This window comes from Chanos chanos, chromosome 5 (assembly GCF_902362185.1).
Source record: "Chanos chanos chromosome 5, fChaCha1.1, whole genome shotgun sequence".
NCBI classification, from domain to species: domain Eukaryota; kingdom Metazoa; phylum Chordata; class Actinopteri; order Gonorynchiformes; family Chanidae; genus Chanos; species Chanos chanos.
The window spans coordinates 20559680-20578763 of NC_044499.1; the positions used below are offsets into that span (position 1 = coordinate 20559680).

At 41.1% G+C, this 19084-nt stretch overlaps 2 protein-coding genes across 2 annotated transcripts in view; one reads left to right on the forward strand and one right to left on the reverse strand.

Annotated features, from left to right (window-relative positions):
• Nucleotides 1-1885: 1885 nt before the first annotated feature.
• On the forward strand, nt 1886-12008 carry mfn1a (mitofusin 1a). Its single transcript, XM_030774127.1, has 17 exons — nt 1886-2000; nt 2499-2634; nt 2865-3027; nt 3369-3493; nt 4235-4343; nt 5417-5524; nt 5883-6036; nt 6366-6433; nt 7339-7460; nt 7931-8057; nt 8359-8463; nt 9025-9127; nt 9549-9775; nt 10022-10153; nt 10485-10681; nt 11178-11312; nt 11920-12008. The coding sequence occupies exons 1-17, from the start codon at nt 1886-1888 to the stop codon at nt 11990-11992; spliced, it is 2199 nt and encodes a 732-aa protein (XP_030629987.1). The 3' UTR covers nt 11993-12008.
• A 3809-nt stretch (nt 12009-15817) lies between these two features.
• gnb4a (guanine nucleotide binding protein (G protein), beta polypeptide 4a) overlaps nt 15818-19084 on the reverse strand; it is a 7515-nt gene continuing 4248 nt past the window's right edge. Inside the window, exons 4-10 of the mRNA XM_030773214.1 lie at nt 19078-19084; nt 18396-18459; nt 17764-17926; nt 17452-17518; nt 17106-17307; nt 16320-16536; nt 15818-16083 (exon numbers count right to left, since the gene is read on the reverse strand). The exon at nt 19078-19084 is cut by the window's right edge and continues 100 nt beyond it. Coding sequence (XP_030629074.1) covers nt 15977-16083; nt 16320-16536; nt 17106-17307; nt 17452-17518; nt 17764-17926; nt 18396-18459; nt 19078-19084 — 827 coding nt within the window. The 3' untranslated portion in view covers nt 15818-15976. The remainder of the gene's footprint in view (nt 16084-16319; nt 16537-17105; nt 17308-17451; nt 17519-17763; nt 17927-18395; nt 18460-19077) is intronic.

Below are 19084 nucleotides of genomic sequence, written 5' to 3' on the forward strand. Positions count from 1 at the left end.
CTCTCTGTCCTCTGTCTGCCTGTTCATTTCATTCCATTCTCACTGCCGACCGTGTTCTTTCCCTATTATCGTGTGCTGATGGGTCCTAGTGCCTACTGGCTAAAAGCAGCACATACCCAATTATGTAGGATGTTGTGCCAGCACAAAGTAAACCATTTACATTTAAACTTGATTCTTATGCAAGATGTAGTACACAGTAATACATTCTCACAGACTTAGACATGGGCAGACCTAGAATTCAGTCGTCTGTTAAGGGTTACACTTTCCATATATGTAGCCGAAAGTAGAGAAAAATAATGAGAGGGAGGGAGAGAAAGAGACTGTGCAGTTTTACGAGGGCTGTTCTGTATGAGTACACTGTAATAACAGACTAACTCTTCATGATGACAGAGATACGGGTGGGGCAGCTTTGTTCCAGTCAGATATGCTGGACTCCTCTGTTTAAGATGATGACACTCATGAGAAGAATTGCCTCCATGACACCCAGCCTTGCTGATGACATATAACTTAGCTGTTGGATCTTTCTTACATGTAACAACACTTCACAGTTCAACACTTACAGTAAACCCCATATGTTTGAACGTGTCTCTCTTCACACAAGTTGGGACTTTTAAGCTAATGAATATGCATTTCAACATTCAAAAATATGTACAGACAGAAACAGTGAGAACTCAAATGAAACACGGTATACAGAGCCAAACGTCACAGTTTATCAGCACTCTCCTCTTCGGCTGTCTTTCACTGAATAGAAACCATGCTCAACCGAATTTATGAAAAATCTTAATATTCAGACACCTGCAAATTATATAAGAACATATAGTTATGTTGACAAAAAAGACACTGCCACCTCTTAAAAGTGTTGATAGTGGAAAAACCTCGCACATATGCACTGGATTCTGTAAGCAGTCATTTGACATAGGTGAGGCTACACTGGCGCCATCTAATGGTCATGCTATAGTAAACAGCCAGCCAGTTAAGTGTGTGATTTCTCCTATGTATACGTACAATTAGGGGAATCTCAATGCAATCACACAGTTTCCTTCAAAACGGTATAAATGCTACATCTTATATGTGAGACTGCGTCATTCTTGCATCGTTTAATTGAAGTGATTTTAAATTCGCATTTTTGGAGTGGACTAATGTTTCCTACTTCAGTCCCAGAATTTCAGCACCTTATTATAAGAAGACTACAGCCGAAGTCTAAATCAGCTGGACTTTCACCTAAATCTCTGAACGTTCCTTCTTTCTTTCTTTCTTTCTCTGCTTCAAGAGACCAGTTCCCTCTCCAAATGGTGGAACTTTTCGATGACTAGACTGACTGTCATGCGGTTCACAAAACTGCAATTCTACAGATTATGTGAGAAGAGAAGAGCGTTAACGGTTAACCAAGACTGTTCCGGAATTAAATAATTGAAGTTTATTTATGGGGGATCGAAGACAAGCATAGACTAGACAGGGTGCCAACTGGTGTACTAATTCCTCAGTAAGAGGATTGGAGGTCATGCGTGTGCTGCCACATTCACATAAGTACAGGTAGTCTAGGCCACTGTTAACAGTTGTAGCACATATACCGACAGTCATTCACTGGGCCTGTCAGAAAGATAGAGGAGCTGTCTTCAGTAGTTCTATATTTCTGAACCACATAATGAAATGCACAGCGGGACCGAGGCGATGAGTGAGCCGAGATCGATCTCAGCACTATTCATTTCGAAAAACATTAGGTCCATCGTGTGATGTCAAGTCCCCCTCTCATCCTTTGGAGGGAAGGTGAGTTTTTCCTTGGACTGTCCTCTAAAAAAGCGTGGCAGTGTTATGGATCGCACCTAACAGTCAATGAGTAAACACTTCTTGGAAAAGTGTTTTGCGGTCTTTTCAGCGCACTAACATGGACCAAGAGGACATCTCACCATTGCAGCACTTTGTGGTAGCGAAAAGAACAATCTGTGCCGTGTTTGACCAGTTACTCGAGTTCGTCACAGAGTGTTCTCAGTTTGTTGAGGGTGAGCGTTAACTTCATTACTTTTCTACTTCTTTCCTTGTTTTTATCGTTTTCCCTCTCGAGCTTGGCTTACTCTTGTGCTTCTTTTCCTGCGTTGTTCATCCCGCACGACCATGTTCTAATTCTCCTATAATTGGAGGAATCTTGCGGCAGAGCATGCGTGGTGGCATGTCTCAGTTGAATAAATAGAGTCAGCAGGTCGTGCGGCGACCTTTACTGTGCGTAGGTGCAGTTTAAAATGGACTGTCATCGTCTGTTTCCGTTATATACGGAGCATGTTCGTAACAGAGGCATAACACTAACACCTAGTGGTTACGGACAGAACGCATTATACAGTAAATTTATTCTTCATTAGGTCATTTGTTGCTTTGAGAAGAAAACACTTTTTAAATTTAAAAAGCGAACAGCCTTTTTCAAGAGTATCTTACTGAAAAAAAAAAGTGCTGTAAGTTCAAAGTGTTCATGTCTGACATGTGGTGTGTGCATGCACCGAATTCAGAAACCTATAAAAACGATGACCTGCAGCGCGTGGCAGTGGAAGATCAGTGCCTACAGATTCAGCTCTATTCCAAAAAACTGGCCACCATCAAGGAGGTGCTGGCACGCAGACACATGAAAGTGGCTTTCTTTGGCAGGTACCAGTCACGTTAATAATAGTCGTGCATTAAGTGTCTGTATTTGGTTTGTTAATTAAATTGCACTGGGCAACGAACAGTAGTGGTAAGGGACCAAGCCTAGTAGCTAGCAACTGTAAATAACAGTAACTGTAGGTTGTTGTAGATAGTAGCATCAGCTAAATTCACAAAACTATAATTAGTAAATTATAACTATTTGGTTCTCTCCCTCTTTCTCTTTTTTTTTCCAGGACGAGTAATGGTAAGTCTACAGTCATCAATGCTATGCTGCGTGAGCGAGTGCTCCCCAGTGGCATTGGGCACACCACCAACTGTTTCCTGAGTGTGGAGGGCACAGATGGAGAGCAGGCTTACCTCATGACTGAAGACTCAGATGAGCGAAAGAGCATCAAGGTACGAGACACAGAAAACCAGAAAGAGACATTTCAACATCACAAGGCTTGATTGTAACAAAAAAGACTGCCGTGTTCAGTTCTGTGTATCACATTATATTTTCTTACACTTCAAAATCTTTGACAGTGCCAAAACAACTAGAATGCCCCTTTAGTCTGGGCCACAGTAAAGAGTGAATCCATGTTTTGAAAAAACTCGTTGTGAAGTATAAGCAGTATAAACAGCTCTTGTTCTCATAGGTATTGATCTGTATCTCTCTCTCATCATCCACCCCCCCTCTCTCCCTTTCTCTCTCTCTCTCTCTCTCTCTCTCTCTCTCTCCCTCTCTGCTCCCTCTGTAGACAGTTAATCAGCTGGCCCATGCTCTACATATGGACCACAGTCTGGACTCAGGCTGCCTGGTCCGCGTGTTCTGGCCCAAGACCAAGTGTGCCCTGCTGAGAGACGACCTGGTTTTGATGGACAGGTATGCACCGTGTCCATTAAAGTTGGTTCATTTAATTCAGTCCTGGCACAGTACAGAGTACACAGAGACTGGCATGCTTTGGCTAGCCTGGACAGCAGAACAGATGCCATCACATCATTAGAAGTATTAGAACGATGTATGTATAAAAGTTCAGGTGAATGAGTGCTGAGGTTTGCATAATTATGCAAGTCCAAAGCTGTTGCATTTTTATGGTGCTGACCTTTAGACAGTTATAAGCCATGTTACAGTCTCAGATGAGAACATTTCAGTAGTCAACACAAAACCCCTTTCTTTGGTCTAAACCAGTTAAAACTTTAAGATTGTTTGGAAAGTAGAATTGAGTGAAGGCCAGGACTGTCCTGTTGAATACTAATCTTACAAATGTTTTAAGGAGAAGTGGAGTGTAATAATCTCTTATTACTGTTATTAAAATCGGTAGCAAATGTTCCATGACTCCATTTAATCCTAATCATTAATGCCAAAAATTACAGCACACACACAACCCTGTTTTCTTTCAGTAAGGGCTTTTTAATTCATATTTACATGCCTTTTGGTGGAACATGTTGAAGAGATGAGGCATATTGTACAAAGTGTCTCTTTCATTCTTCGCCGAAAATGACGTTGTGGTTCTTCACCGCGAGGGTCACAGTGCAAACATTGAACGTGTGTAATTAGCAGCGCATGCTCTCTGAATGAGATCATTCGACTAATGAGTTAGTGTTGATCCACTGTCTCCTGCAGTCCAGGTACTGATGTCAACTCTGAGCTGGACAGCTGGATCGACAAGTTCTGTCTGGACGCCGACGTGTTTGTGTTGGTCGCCAACTCTGAATCTACTATCATGAACACGGTGAGCGGGCTGGACCCATGCAGAAGTGGCCTTTGACATTATGTTAGTGGACACGCTTTCAGAACAGGATTTACCGACTGATGGGTAGAACGGAAAGACTAAAGTATAGCTTCTACCCCCTAGCCAAACTCTAACGTGTACATAGTCCTCAATACCTGAGCACGACCCCATTACTACAAGTACGCTATTGTACCACCACACACTGCACTGCACTTTAACTCAATATGTTATTGTCTTTGCTGATGTATATGCTGCCTTTCCTATGCGTTTTGCCTGTGAATGTGTAGATGTTACAGCACTACCTTGTATGTATATGCTGTCATATGTTTGAAATAAGAGATTTTTTCCAACAGTACTGGAAGAATTTCCACCAAGTGTGGCACTGTGTCAATAAATGCACTTGAACTTGAATTTGAGTACATTCAGACTGAAAAACGTTTCAGTGAAGTACTGAAGGTTTTGCTAAGGGCTGACTAGGCAGCCTCCTGTTGTGAAAACTCATGTTTGAGCTGTAATAAATTGAAATTATCTGTTGCTACATGGGGTCAACGGCCAATCTGCTACGAGAACTATGGGATGTGTAGGTTTGTCTACATGGATAAGTCTTTATGGAGACAGACAAAGCAAAGTAGGAATTCAAGCACTGATCCTACACATAAATCAGTGAATACAATATGGAGGGAAACTAGAAATCATATTTAAAGCAAAAAAAATTTGAACACTATATAATTATCACACTGCACACGGCATTTTGTGTTGTTTGAGTACTGAGAAGTAGTTTATAGAAAAAATACCCTGCCGAAGACAAATCAAATTATCACAGACTATGAGCTGACATTGGAATTTCCAACATAAATTCCCATGAGCTGGGTTCCCAAACAAGGATTAAGACCATTCCTTGGCTAAATAACATTTGGAATAAAGACTGTGATTTTTTTCAGGGACCTGCCTTATCCGTTGTTTTAGAAACCTATAATTTTTTTTTTTACTTGAAATGTGATTTTTTTTTTCTGAGGTGCTTTGACTGCTTAATAACTTAGGAGTCTGTTCACGTCTTTGTTCTGTGTTAACAGGAGAAACACTTTTTTCACAAAGTGAATGAGCGCATATCCAAACCTAACATCTTCATCCTGAATAACCGCTGGGATGCATCTGTGTCTGAGCCAGAGTACATGGAAGATGTATGTATCGTTTACCCTTATTCAGCATACACATTCAGCACATCCATGTGGACGTCAAAAATAGCTGAACCAATTTCAGGTATTCTGAGTGCTGTTCTTGCCCCCTCAATCCCTTGAGGTCAAATACCAAAACATCTGATAGACAGAAACTGTATGTGAGATACTACATACAAAATGAGCTGAGGTTCCCTTGTACTAATTGGATTTATTACACCCTTTCAGACCATAGCCATCCAGTATAAGAAGCCAAAAGGGAGAACCTCTAAGAGTACTTGAACAAGGAAACCCCGATGTTAATGACATTGAATAATTTACATTAACTTCTATAAATGATGTATGCGACCTGTTTTTCCGTCAGGTGCGAAGGCAGCACATGAACCGCTCTGTGGCTTTCTTGGTGGAGGAGCTGAAGGTGGTGGACTTGGCTCAAGCCCCTGACCGCATCTTCTTCGTGTCTGCCAAAGAGGTGCTGAGTTCCAGGATGCACCGCGCCCAGGGCATGCCAGAGACTGGTAGGCTCCGCTAGCCTTGGGTCACAGCATAGAACACTTCATCTTTGCCTCTCTGGTTCTGGAGACGGCCAAGGAAAAACCTGAGCATGGCTGAGGTTAAAATAAGAGAGAATGAACCATAAAACACTTGAAAACAGATGGTCATTAATCAAACAGCCGACCAGACAGCGCTTTTCAAACAAACAGCGCTCCAGTGACTTAAAGTATTAAGGATTGTTTAGGAATCTCTGCACCGATCTTACACCCACACTTGCTGCAGTTCTTGTTTTGCGTGTACTCTTGGCCTTGTCACATTAAAATGAAAAGTGTTTGTTCACTTTTATTTTTAGGTGGTGCTTTGGCTGAGGGATTCCAGGAGAGACTGAGAGAGTTCCAAAGCTTTGAAAGGACTTTTGAGGTGAGCTGTAACGGTCCGGTGGGGTTCTGTCTGCTGCGTGGGTCTCTCTAAGAGAGACACAGGTTATGAAAACATCTGATAAAAAAGACAGATTATCGGTTTCCCAGAAACCATACCTATTCCGGTCAGCAATGCAGGAAATGAACAGAGAGTAACAAACACCACTGTTTGGAATTAGAATCTATGAGTTTACATATATTTGTATCAACCCTTTGTCTAGAATTTTAGCACCACTTCCAATGCATCAAATGTTTAACAATGCTGTATTTAGCTCAAGTTCAATATTTTTTTGTATGCTGTTATAAATTCATAAGCCGTTGAAATATTTGGTGTTGTGGATCCATTAGAATGGCTGTCTTTTTGTGCAGACTTTGCAGGTTGTTTAGTGTTAGTGTTAGTGCCTGCTGTAGCTGGATCCCTGATGTGTGAGATGTTTGGCCTTCCTCATAGATCCCACACTGACATTCCATTAGTGCCACAGCCATGAGCTAAATTAGCATCTGCCTCCAGCCAGACTTTGGCTAAAATTTACACCCACATAGGTAAGGCCTCTGGTTTCTCTCTCACCTCCATTCTCTCTCTCCAACTTCCTCTCTTGTCCTCGCTTCCCATGGCCATCTCACATACTTTTAGTCTACATTTGATATTTCACTATGTTTTAGGCCAAATGAAAATAGCACTCTGATTCTGCCCTCTTGCCTCACTCATGGCTCTCCTTCCTCAACATTGCATAGTGAGGTGCCACATCAATGGAGTGATATCTTTTAAAGAGTACATTGTTATAGTTATACACTTATTGAATTTGATATTTTCTAACTAATCCTGGTTTGCACACAGAAGAATAAAGTAAATCATGTCTGACCGTCATATGTTTTATAGAGAGATACTGTTTGACGTTTTTGCAGGAATTCATCTCACAGTCAGCAGTGAAGACCAAATTTGAGCAGCACACACTTAGAGCTTGGCAGATTACAGAGTCAGTCAAAGCCATCATGGATGCCATCAACATCGCTTCAGCAGAAAAGAAGTGAGTTCCGGAATTTTCCATTTTGAAATCTATGTTCATGGTGTTGACCAATTTAAAACACACAAAATGGGTCTTTGTGCCCCATGTTTAAGATACAGATCTGAATATTCAAACAAGCTAACTTGTAGAGCAGAGCTTGTTGGCAAATGTTAGTGTGGACTTACAGCTGTTGGCATCCGTGGTTGTATAACACAAATGAGTGATGTCCATATAGCCAGGCCAAAACCACACAGTCAAGTGAACTTTTAAAAACCAAGAACAGTTTTGAATTTCTCAGTTCAATCAATACCAAAACTGGTCAAAAGTAAACATTTTTAACCTTAGGATGTCAGAATATATTTCAACAAAACTTGATTTGCTTAATTCGCCGTTCACCTCAATGTAACTAATGTAACAGTGAACAACAAAGTCCAGCCCATTTAGAAGATTAAAGCCCCCACTTTTTGCCTTTTGATACCACATCTTTGCAGAGTGCTCTCACTAGAGGAACGTGAGGCTCTTATGGACCGCCTGGAGTTTGTCCGCAATCAGCTTAACTTCCTAAGCGAGGACATCAAAGACAAGATCAGGGCTTTTGCTGACAAGGTGTCAGCCCAGGTAATGTCGCTACTCATGGCCCATGAATTTTACAGGAGCCTTTGTGTGTTATATTCCAATCAATAGAACTGTGGTTATGTTGAACATTTACTAATGGAAAACTAGTGGTTCATTTTATTGATAGTGTTGCAAATGTTGGTGTAAGTAGAGAACGTTTATCTTGTATGAAGTAGATGGAAGTTATAAAAATGCATTTACCTTTTGTGTGGAGAAATACGATTTGATATGGGTAATATACTAGCTGCACCTTTAGACCAGCTGTTGGTGTTTTAAATGGAGATTTATTGGGGCTGTCATTCAGGTCTCCAGTGCTCTGGTTGAAGAGATCAGTGGTTTGTCTCTGCTAGTGGACGACTTCTGTGCTGACTTCAGCCCCTCTCCCAGTGCCTTAGCCCTCTACAAAAGTGTAAGTTCCTCAGAAAAAAAATCACCTTACAACCTCCTAAAGTGAGTTAATCAGCAGAGATTTCCCTTTTCATCTCAGTTAATGAATAAATGAATGAATGAATAAATGAATGAATGAATGAGATACTGAGTTCACTGGTGCCAGGCTGGTCAAAATATAACTGAATTACAGTAATTTTGTAAATGTAATCCAAGTTCAAGGAAGGTTGGGTTTGTGGGTTGTGTTCTGGTCTTTAGTATAGCTTGGCTCATTTTTAAGGTATTAAAGGCAGTCCTGTTAAAGCACACTGGCAGCTGTCTGTGTGATTGTCCTAACAGGACTGGGGAAAGAGCCTCTTAATACAGCGCTAATCACTGCACATAGATCAGAGCTTGCGGCTTACGAGGCAGAGAAAGGGAACTTTCTAATGTGATTTGCAGAGAACCAGTGTCACTTCACTTCCTTTATTTTTATACTGGCACACTGACATTGGCATGAATCACTTACGTCATACGTTACTGAGTTAGCGAGGATTAGCTTCCTCAGATGCACCTGTCTAAGGTTTTTTGTTTTGTTTTGCAGAAGCTGCTGGTGTATGTAGAGGAGAGAATGGTTAGGAATCTGGCCACACGCTGTTCCAGCAGTATCACTGGCTCTGTGCTGTCCTCTCAGGGAGATATTATGGGTACTCTCTCTCCCGCACACACACATACACATACACGCTAACACACAGAGAGAAACGGAGAGAAAGAGAAACAGAGCTATCATTCAAATAGCTGAACTCTGGCAATGATGTTGGAAACTGTATCATTTATTTTTATAGCATTGTCTGAACATTTACACAAGTAGTATATCACTAGCTCAACCACTATGTTTCTTGGCAGTGTAATCTCACTGAAATACCATAGCAATCATTCTAAGCTACCGCGTAATTTTGTACGGCTAATCACAGTAGTAGTCTTCCTTTTGAAGCTGACCTGGGATCAGCAATCCTTACTCTTCTCTGATGTTGACCATTTGGAGTTTGAAATAACTTGCAACTCCAGTAACTACGGTGAAACTCCAAGATCATGAAGATGGTAATGTTGGTCATGTTGTCTGTTCAGACAGCATACGGCCTCTGCTGCCCCCTGCTGCCCGGGGGCAGCTACATCAACACGTGTCCAGCAGAAAATTCAACATGACCTACGATCTCAACTTGGCTACACTCTGTGCAGACTTTCAGGAGGACATCGAGTTCCAGTTCTCATTAGGCTTGACTGCTCTGGTCAATCGTTTCCTGGGGCCTGTCAGGGCTAAACAAGCTCTGATGATACTGGACCAAAATTTCAAGGTTTCCCAATGAAGAGGCACTATAGTCTTCTGTTCTATCACATCTATGTTCAAAGGACGAATAATAATTTGATAAGATATGAAGTTGTAAACATAAAGATGTAGTCTGTCATATTGTGATGTAATTCACTTACATTCACAGATTCTCAGAACATATCTCCCGTCTTGGTGCTTCAGGCTTTGAGAAAAATTGTAATGAAATGTAGTTACTCATATTTGTAAGTGTTTCTAGCTGAATAATATGAAGGTGTGTTATTGTTTCCAGGCCACAGGTCCCTCTGCCCCTCAAACCCAGGAGGAGCTAGCCATGTCCGTGGCAACCGGACTGGTCTCTCTCACCTCCAGAGCCTCCATGGGCATGCTGGTCATCGGCGGCATGGTTAGTGAAAGTTCACAGAAATGACTTTGACCAATCACATTAAAAACCTTTCTCTAGACCAGAAACCATACGTTTTATTTCTTGCTGAATAATGGACAGTCTCATTGTGAATTCCTTTGTGTTAAGTGTGAACTTATTAATGCATTTGACAAAGGATGGTGAAATTTTGTTCTTAGACGATATTTTTTGAAGAAGCTAGAATGTATGCGAACAAATTTCTTTGTTACATTTACTGGTTATATCCAAGATCTAAAATATGTGAACACTTTTGAAACATGCTAACATGGTTGTATGTAAAATGTCCTGTTTTTTTTATGTAATGTTTTTGTAGGTGTGGCGTGCAGTGGGCTGGAGGATCATTTTGCTGTCTGTGAGTCTCTATGGTCTTCTTTACCTGTATGAAAAATTCACCTGGACCAACAGCTCCAGAGAGAAAGCTCTCAAGCAGCAGTTTGTAGATTACGCTACCCAGCGAATGCAAGCCATCTCACACATCACCAGCAACAACTGTGGCCAGCAGGTTCAGCAGTGAGTACCTTTATGAAAAAAATTTTGCACAAAAAATTATTTCATAACCTTGTCTATAGAAGAATCTGTATCTGATAATGTGTTGATGAAGCCATACTATGTAATAGTAATAATCACAGACAGTAATTGCAACTTCCTATGATATTTGTCCTTTTATGAAAATTGCTTTAGCGTACTGCAGAGGCTGTCGCAAAAGCAAAAATGCCACCATAAATAAATCTGTAAGGGTTTTTTTTTTTTTTTAAATGTTTTATTGGTTCCGCATACCCATACTGAGGGTAAACCACAGAGTTTTTTTATTCAGTATCCTTGAAGATCATCAGTCAAGTCATTCCCTAGCTTCGTAGAATCCTAAGAATAGTCAGGTAATTGTCTGTCTGGAAAAGCGTATCACAGCATACGGGAAAGAGGGAGAAAAAATATGATGAGGATTCAGACTTTAGATGACATCTTCACATTGGCAGTGTGACAGACAGACACTGTCTGGCTCTTGCAGGGAGATGGTGGCTGTGTTTGCCCGAATGTGTCAGCAGGTCGACAAGAGCGAAATGGAGCTGGAGACAGAGATCCGCCAACTAAGCGCCAAAATCCAGCGGCTGGAGAGCGTCCAGAGACACTCCAAGACCCTGAGGTATGAGACAAGCATCCATTCACTTACTATGCATAAGAGCATGAGAAATTCCCCAGGTCTTTTTATGGATCTGTAATGACAGCCCGCTGCACCAAGAGGGTCTCAGCTTTTTTCTTTTTCCAAGTCCTCTGCTTAACTCTCAAGCTGTGATGCCTGAAATTTATCTGATATAATTCATATTGCTGTAAAGCTTGTAGACATGTGGAGTGTCTGTGGACTTTGAGACAAAAACCTTCTGCAAAAAAAAAAGGGTTTTGACCTTAATGGAGATACACCTGTGTTGGTTTTTGGCAGTGTAGTACAGAGTTTAGTACAAGGTTAGCATCAAAGGTTAATAGGTCAGTCGGTCAGGAATTTCTCAGAGGTCCTAACAACAACAATATTGAAGAGATTCCACACATAGGCCTAATAGTGAAAACTCTAATAGTGAAAAGATTTAAATCAGTTTCAGTTTTAAATTTAAATTGGCCGTTATACAAACACATCCGACAGATTTTGGTAGAGTCGTTGCATCTGTTACCGTGTTTGTGTTATTAGACATCTGGATAAGGTGTTATCTGTTGAATATGTGTAAAAACTGAATGGATATCTCTTCTCCCTCCCCTAGGCATAAAGCCACAGACTTGGAGTCCCAGCTGGAGGCTTTCTCAGTGCAGTATCTTCAGGTCGATGAACACTAAGGTTTTGACAGCACACCTGACCAAGTTGTTCAGTCCTACATGGTGCTTTATCTGGTTGGCACTACAAAGGGATCACCTACAAGTGTTTATTCTATACTGGTTACACTGGAGCTGCTCAGGTCTTCAGTTACATCACTGGGATACTTTTTAGGAGCTGGATTCCCAGTTATGCTAACAGACTTTCCCTTTTTTTGTCCCATGGGTTACTGACGGCCAGTGTGTTAAATTTCATCACTGATGTTTCTCCTGCATAACGTCAGACTAGAGTGTTAAGCACATTGCAAAATATTTCTGGGTTTTTGAATGGTCAGCAAAGGATATATTTACATTATTTTACACAGTAAGCACTAATGATAAAAGAGAAGCATAATTTTAAACTGAGTTAAACAGCGTAGGGACCATGGTCAATGAAAAGCCTTTATTGGTTATGAGAACATACGGCAATATGAGTGTCACTTTTGCAACTATACAAAAACAAACAAAAATCTGGTGTGTTAAAAAAAACAAAAAAACAAATGACACATAATAAGACAAGTCATTATAATTACAGACAATATAAAAGCAAACAAATCCCTGTTTTTGAAAACAAATGTTTTACAGGAATGTTCACTGGAATCCAAAGGGAGTGTGTTTTAGATGATTCCGCTCACTGATTCCCACTTAAAAAAAAAATACAAAAAAATCAGTCACTGGTTGGAAAAACAGATCCACAGTATGGTGTTTTATTTATTTATTTTAAAAAAAATGCTTAATCAAGTTATGTTTATAAAGAAAGGACAGTTAAACTGTGAATATTATTGTGTAATATTAAACTGGGTTAAATGCTGGAACACGATGATGCATTGACACAACTGTTTAATGGTAAAGTGGACGAAATGATTATTTATTTTACAGGCACATTAAGTGAGATACCCTTCAATGTTTTATGACGGTTAATACTTCTAGAAGTAATACAAAATAAGAAAAAAAATCCTACAAACTTCCAAACCACACACACACACACACACACACACAATCACATGTACCTTCTTCTTAGGTTAATTAAGAACTGCAATAACATTACTTTGATTGGATTCTTGAAAAGTAGTTTCTATACCATTTCGTAGGATTATCAATCTGTTCTGTTTTGAAATCATAAGGAAAGATTTCTGATGTACGTTAAGCCTTACAGACTGTGACAGTGATGAAAATATCACACCTTGGGGTTTTTTTTTTTTTCTTCTTTTCTTTCTGTTTTCTTTATTGTTTTGTTTGATGCAACTATAGGCTGTGCTAGATGCATGTGAGAATTGGATGGTATCTGCAAGCTGACGAGCTTTAATGTGACGACACAGGAAGTGTTTCGGTTAGTTGACCTCGACTGCACTTTCATTTTTTCTTGGCCAAGGGCATGGCATTTCTTGGCAGTGCTGCAATCACGCGTTTGATGCTAAATTCAGATGAGGAAAGCATCTTCAAGTTCCACCGCTAGTATTACCGTCAGATTTGACACTCAATTGCACATGTAACTACTGTTGAAACATTTCAACACTCGGTGTCAAATCTTATACACTTCTTAAAATAAAAAGTTCACTTCAATCTTTTGCCCAACAGTTTTGAATTTAGCACAAAGACGCAGTGAACTGTGTTGGCATAGTACTACTTTTTCATTTAAACACAAGTAGTAATGGTAATTTAGTTGAGTCATTTAGTTAGGTTTTAAGTAACTGAAATTTGGTCAAGGAAAAGCAAGCTCATTTCTCCAGTACTTGTATAAGTGGCTTCAGGCATACTACTCAATCTTATCCATAGGATAAGACTAAGTAAGCTAGCTAGCCATAATATCCATTGGATAGTTCTTTGCTTGCTCTTCAAATATCAGAGGTCAGATATTTTAAAATTCATTGATTGTGTCAAACAACTGTCTTCATTAGAATATAACTGAAAAGGGAAGGGTTAGCATTGTTTAACTTTTAGGATGGGAAATTTTATATTAACATTAAAAAGTATAAACCAGGCTCTTTTTAATAAAGACATTTTTTCTCCCTCCAAATCCAGCTTTCCAAATCCACAGTTTTTAAAATGCACGGTAGAAATCTAGAAATTTCTCCTTTTATCAGCAAGTGTTGTTAAAACATGCTCTCTACAAATGTCAAAGTCCATGGATATCCAAGAACACTTGGGGACGTTTCCAAGAACATTTATACTTCATGTTCAATCGAGTTAAATGAGGTTATCAAATCCAATACTCATAAACAGACATAACTGAACAACATGTGTGAGACAACAGCATAATTGTAAAGAAAACTAATCCATTTATCCATTCCCAATACTGTAACCATAAAGGATTTTCTTTCTGTCAGCCCTCCGCCCTCCCAAAATTAATTTAAAGCAACAGATTTGGCAAGAACTTCTGGGGGAAAAAACTGGTGAGAACCTAGAATGTTCTGTGTGGTAATACAGTCATAATGAATCTTAAACAAACAAACAAAAAAAAAATCATCATCTTAATACAAATGTAATACACCTATAAACCGCAGTTTCTTCATAACCCATTTCATTCACATCACTTGGCACAAACAGAGGGTGACTATTAACTTCAAAGTGAACGACAACAAACAGTAAGGCTTGCTCTCTGAGTTTGACACAGTTTGTAGGCTGGATTAAGATTCCCTGCCTTTAAAAAAAAAAAAAAACACTCACAGTTTGTGGAGAGAGGGCACAGTTATGGGCACTGCTAACATACAGGGATAGAAGCATCAAAACTAGACTAGCCTCCTCATCATCGAGCAGTACATTTACTAGTGACAATGTGCACTTTGCTGAAACATCTATCATTACGTGCTAGAAAAAAGTGACTGACTATCTTGGTGCAAAAAAACCCCAAAAAAACAAAGAAAAGACCCAAATCACATTCCATCCGAGCTACGTGTTGGACCGTGACAGTGAATGTGAAACGGTGAACTGTGTGGGGCAATAGGAATGAAAAAGAAATATAGTAAGCAGTGAGACGGGCCTTAGGTTAGGTATACCCCTTTTCTCACCAGCAAGGTGTTGTTTTTTTTTCGGGGGAAACAAAAAGATGTGACCAGTCGTTATACGAACACGTCCAACAGGTTTGTCGTAACCCACACAACTCTGCACAGTGTTTGAACCAGGAAGAAGTGAGAAGTGGAGAACCGTGGATATCTTCTCATTCGATCGGACAGAGTCAAGAATGCAGCAAAATCTCATACATCACATGTAAGCTTAGCAGAAAACTCCTTTAAACTAAACCCCTTTCCAGCAACCAAACTTTGGTGCACGGTTGACCAATCAGACAAACTTGCTGCTTAGCCAGCCCACATGTCACATTTGTTGCATTACTCCCTTATTTTCACACAAGGGTGGTCTCTATGGCTGTTTGGTTTCAATTGGAGGCACCATACCAACAAAAACAAAAAAGAATAAGGTACTACTGTATGTGGCTGAAGATTACATTAACCCTTCCTGCTTCTGATCAAAATGCATGTTTGTAAGGTGGAAAAAAAAAGAAACAAACATTGATAAGATAGAATTTCTAGAAAGAAGCCAAAAAAAAAGAAAAAAGAGATCAGAGACGACCAAGAGACTCGCCAGAAAACGAATCCGCGTGTCATAAACATCCAAACACATCTGAAGTGCATTATGTTATACACAAGCACATATAGTGGCAAATATATACAACACAGTCTATCCCTCTGCTCCTCTGTCATGAGTGAGCCCCTGGACTGCAGCAGAGGGTCCTCATAGCTGGGCTCTTTGCCAGACAGACGAGGGCAGAGAGGGAAGGCTTGGTCTAGTAAGAGAAGAGATGGAGGAGAAAAAACAAAAAAACAAAAAAACAAAAAAAAAACAGGTCACCTGGAAAGGGAAAGGAAGGAGGGTGGGGGTAGGTGGGTGGGTGTTCCTTTGTGGCAGCGGTGCGCTACAGTGACTGTGATTGGGTGAGAGTGGTGTCACTCTCCGAAGTCCCATCCAATCAGGTCAGTTCCATATCCTGAGGAAGCTATCCCAAGAGCCAGTGGCCACCGCCATCCCATCATTAGTCACTCCTAAACAGCTGACTCTGTTGTCGTGACCAGCCAGGACACCTGCCCAACGGAATCAGAGAGCATGCAATGGTCACATCTCAAATCAGGAGCCATTATAACTGTGTGTATGTGTGTTTTTAAAATGGTAGTGGTGAGCACAATGACATAGGGGCTTCACCTTTTAGTACAGGTGTGTGTATGTGGGTATCACTGCACAATGTACTAATAACTTTCAGTTTACAGAGCGTGTACATGGTGGAGAGCTTTGTGTGTGAGTGAGAGAGAGAATCACACACCTGCACGCTCTCCCTTCAGTGTGTCCCACACATTACAGTTGAAGTCGTCGTATCCGGCCAGCAGTAGGCGTCCGCTCTTGGAGAAGGCCACGGAGGTGATGCCACATATGATGTTGTCATGAGAATACATCATGAGCTCCTGGTCGGCTCGCAGGTCGAACAGACGACACGTGGCGTCGTCCGAACCAGTGGTGAACGCATTGCCATTCGGGAAAAACTGGAGAGACCAAAAAGCGAAACCAAGACTGGTTACTAAGAACCAAGGCTGCTTGCTAAACTGAGTGCAAGCTGCAGCTCCAGCAGCAGCAAGTCTTCAGTGCAAAGTGAAACCAGTAAACCACAAACGAGGCCATGCCATTCATTCCCAATGACTAGTTTACTACACAGGCATTCAGTGTGATTGCTTGCTGCTGCTCCTCTGAAACCAAGTTAGAATTTGCTATGCAAGTTTCCTCCTCTTTACTGGAAGAACTGGGCCCCATTTGTGCAGTACGTTTAGTGTAACATTTTCCAGATGTTACAACAGTAGTTGGCAATATACTAAATTACTTAAAGATCTGTAAAACATGATGCTAATATACTTTTTAGACAAACTCCAATAAGTAATTATCGACTATGTCCCCATTTCATTTACCTCCTGAAAATCACTGTGTTACCTAAACAGGAAAGTTTCTGGCATGGTACGATATATATTTCCAAAATCAATATTTTATGGCTAACCAACACAAAAAGCCAATCAGTGACTGACTTAATTTCTCTCTCTCCCTGTCTCCGTTGGTTACTCACACAGACGGCGTTGATGTCGGACACGTGGCCGGTGAAGGACTGTCTGCACATGCCATCTCTGATGTCCCACAGTTTGGAGGAGGCGTCGCAAGCGCCCGAAACAAACGTCCTGGAGTCTGGGCTGAGGGACAGGCTCATCACGTCCCCGCTGTGGCCTGTGAAGGTGGTGGCCTGCTGACCTGTTTCAATGTCCCACAATGCACTGGGGGTAGAGAGACGGACAAAGCGGACGGTCAGGGGGTGGAGGAGAGTCCATTCGGACAATCGGTGATTGGGCTGAGTTTTTTTGTGGGTGATATTTAAAACAGTAGCCGGAGGAAGTAGTAACTGCGGTTTCTGAACTCACCATGTGGTGTCTCCAGAGCTAGTGACTATCTGGCTATCGTCCAAGAAACGACAACATGACAAATAACCTAAAAACACAAAAGGGGACAAAAAATACCCGGACCAAAACGGTGATTGTAGTTACTATCTATAAAAACCTCCAGTAACCTCCAGAAATGTTTCACAGCTCAAGGACACAATGAGACCTCATTTTCTAACCCAGCACACAAACGTAACATCTGCTTAACATTACTGCACATACAATCATCAACATTACACACAAAGTGAAAACCCTGGTGGTCAGGTCTTAGGCCCAGTGTTGGCGGTTCTTTACCAGTGTGGCCTGGCAGTTCTCTGGTCACTCTGACGTTTCCCTCTCGGGTCTTAAGGCTATAGATGGAGCAGATGTTGTCCAGGCCTCCACAGGCAACGTAGTTTCCCGAAGGAGCGTAGGCACAGGTCATCACCCAGGATGACCGCAGTGGAATGGCATGCACCTAAATAACAACAAGAACAAAAAAAAAAAAAAAAACACAAAAAAATTATTTCAAGCCACTTCTTATCAGTGTTGGTATGGTCAAGGCCTAATTTATGTTGAACAGGGAGAAGAACAGCTAACAGCCAAAAAATTTGGTATCTTTGTTCCATCCTCCTTTCAGCAGGTCTCAAATCTTTGCCAACATTAACCAACAGCCTAAGTGGTTTACAGTGCTCTAAACTCTCTGGCTACACCAGCAAACAGTGGTGATCAATGAAGATCATCAAAAATAATTTTGATCCCAGCGACTGTTAAAAACAGACGAGAAGCGTTGTGAATGCTTGAACTGAAGAGAGAACGGCAGGACTGACATATTTAATCACGTCGGAATCCATCTAGTGCCAGAGAAATTCATTAACAGGCCACTATGTAGCTAAAATGATTTATAATTAATTTTTGGCATGAATTATTTGTGATTCTAGACTCACCTTGTTTGTTGTGTAGCTGTCCCAGATGATGAGTTTGCCATCTTGTGAGGCACTGACTAATAGCCTGAATGTTTGAAATGTAAAAGACACTTAGAAAACATCTGCTTGAACAGAGCTCTTTTGATAACACCATTCATGCATGCGACATCACAAAAACAGCACAAACACTAGGTAGATGATGTCATCTTTAACTGACAGAATTTCCAGAACGACCCAATGTTTACACTAATCGGAGGACAGGTGTGAAAGAGTTGTTATTTGAAACAAACGTTCTTGTCATCTTGGAGAACTTTACGTATGTGGCTTGCGCACCACTGCGTCAAACACATATCAGACACAGTTCAATCCCAGACTAAACTGAGCATAAAACTCCCTACATCTGACCACTCCCTGTCCTCTCATTCAAGAGCAGAAATGCAGAGAGGCAGAAAAAGAGAAAGAGATCAAGAGTGATGGAGGGAGGAAAGGAGACAGGGAGAGAGAGAGAGAGACAGAGGCAGAGAGAAAGAGAGAGGGGAGCAGGAGGCAGTCCCTGCATAATCTCAGGACACCCCTGAGTTCTGAGCTGGCTCCTGTATTATTCAGTGAATGTACACCGACAGAGCAGTGGGAGTCCTCTGAGGCAGTCCCCCAACCCCCCTGCCCCCCTTCTCATCACCCAACCCCCCCTCAGCTCACTGACCTGGAAT

What these genes read in the sequence shown, in the direction of transcription:
- mfn1a (XM_030774127.1), top strand. Translation starts at nt 1,886, where the DNA reads ATGGACCAAGAGGACATCTCACCATTGCAGCACTTTGTGGTAGCGAAA. An exon ending in CCAGGGCATGCCAGAGACTG is followed by an intron (nt 6,037 to 6,365) that starts GTAGGCTCCGCT and finishes TTTTATTTTTAG; the next exon opens with GTGGTGCTTTGGCTGAGGGA. An exon ending in AGACACTCCAAGACCCTGAG is followed by an intron (nt 11,313 to 11,919) that starts GTATGAGACAAG and finishes TCCCTCCCCTAG; the next exon opens with GCATAAAGCCACAGACTTGG.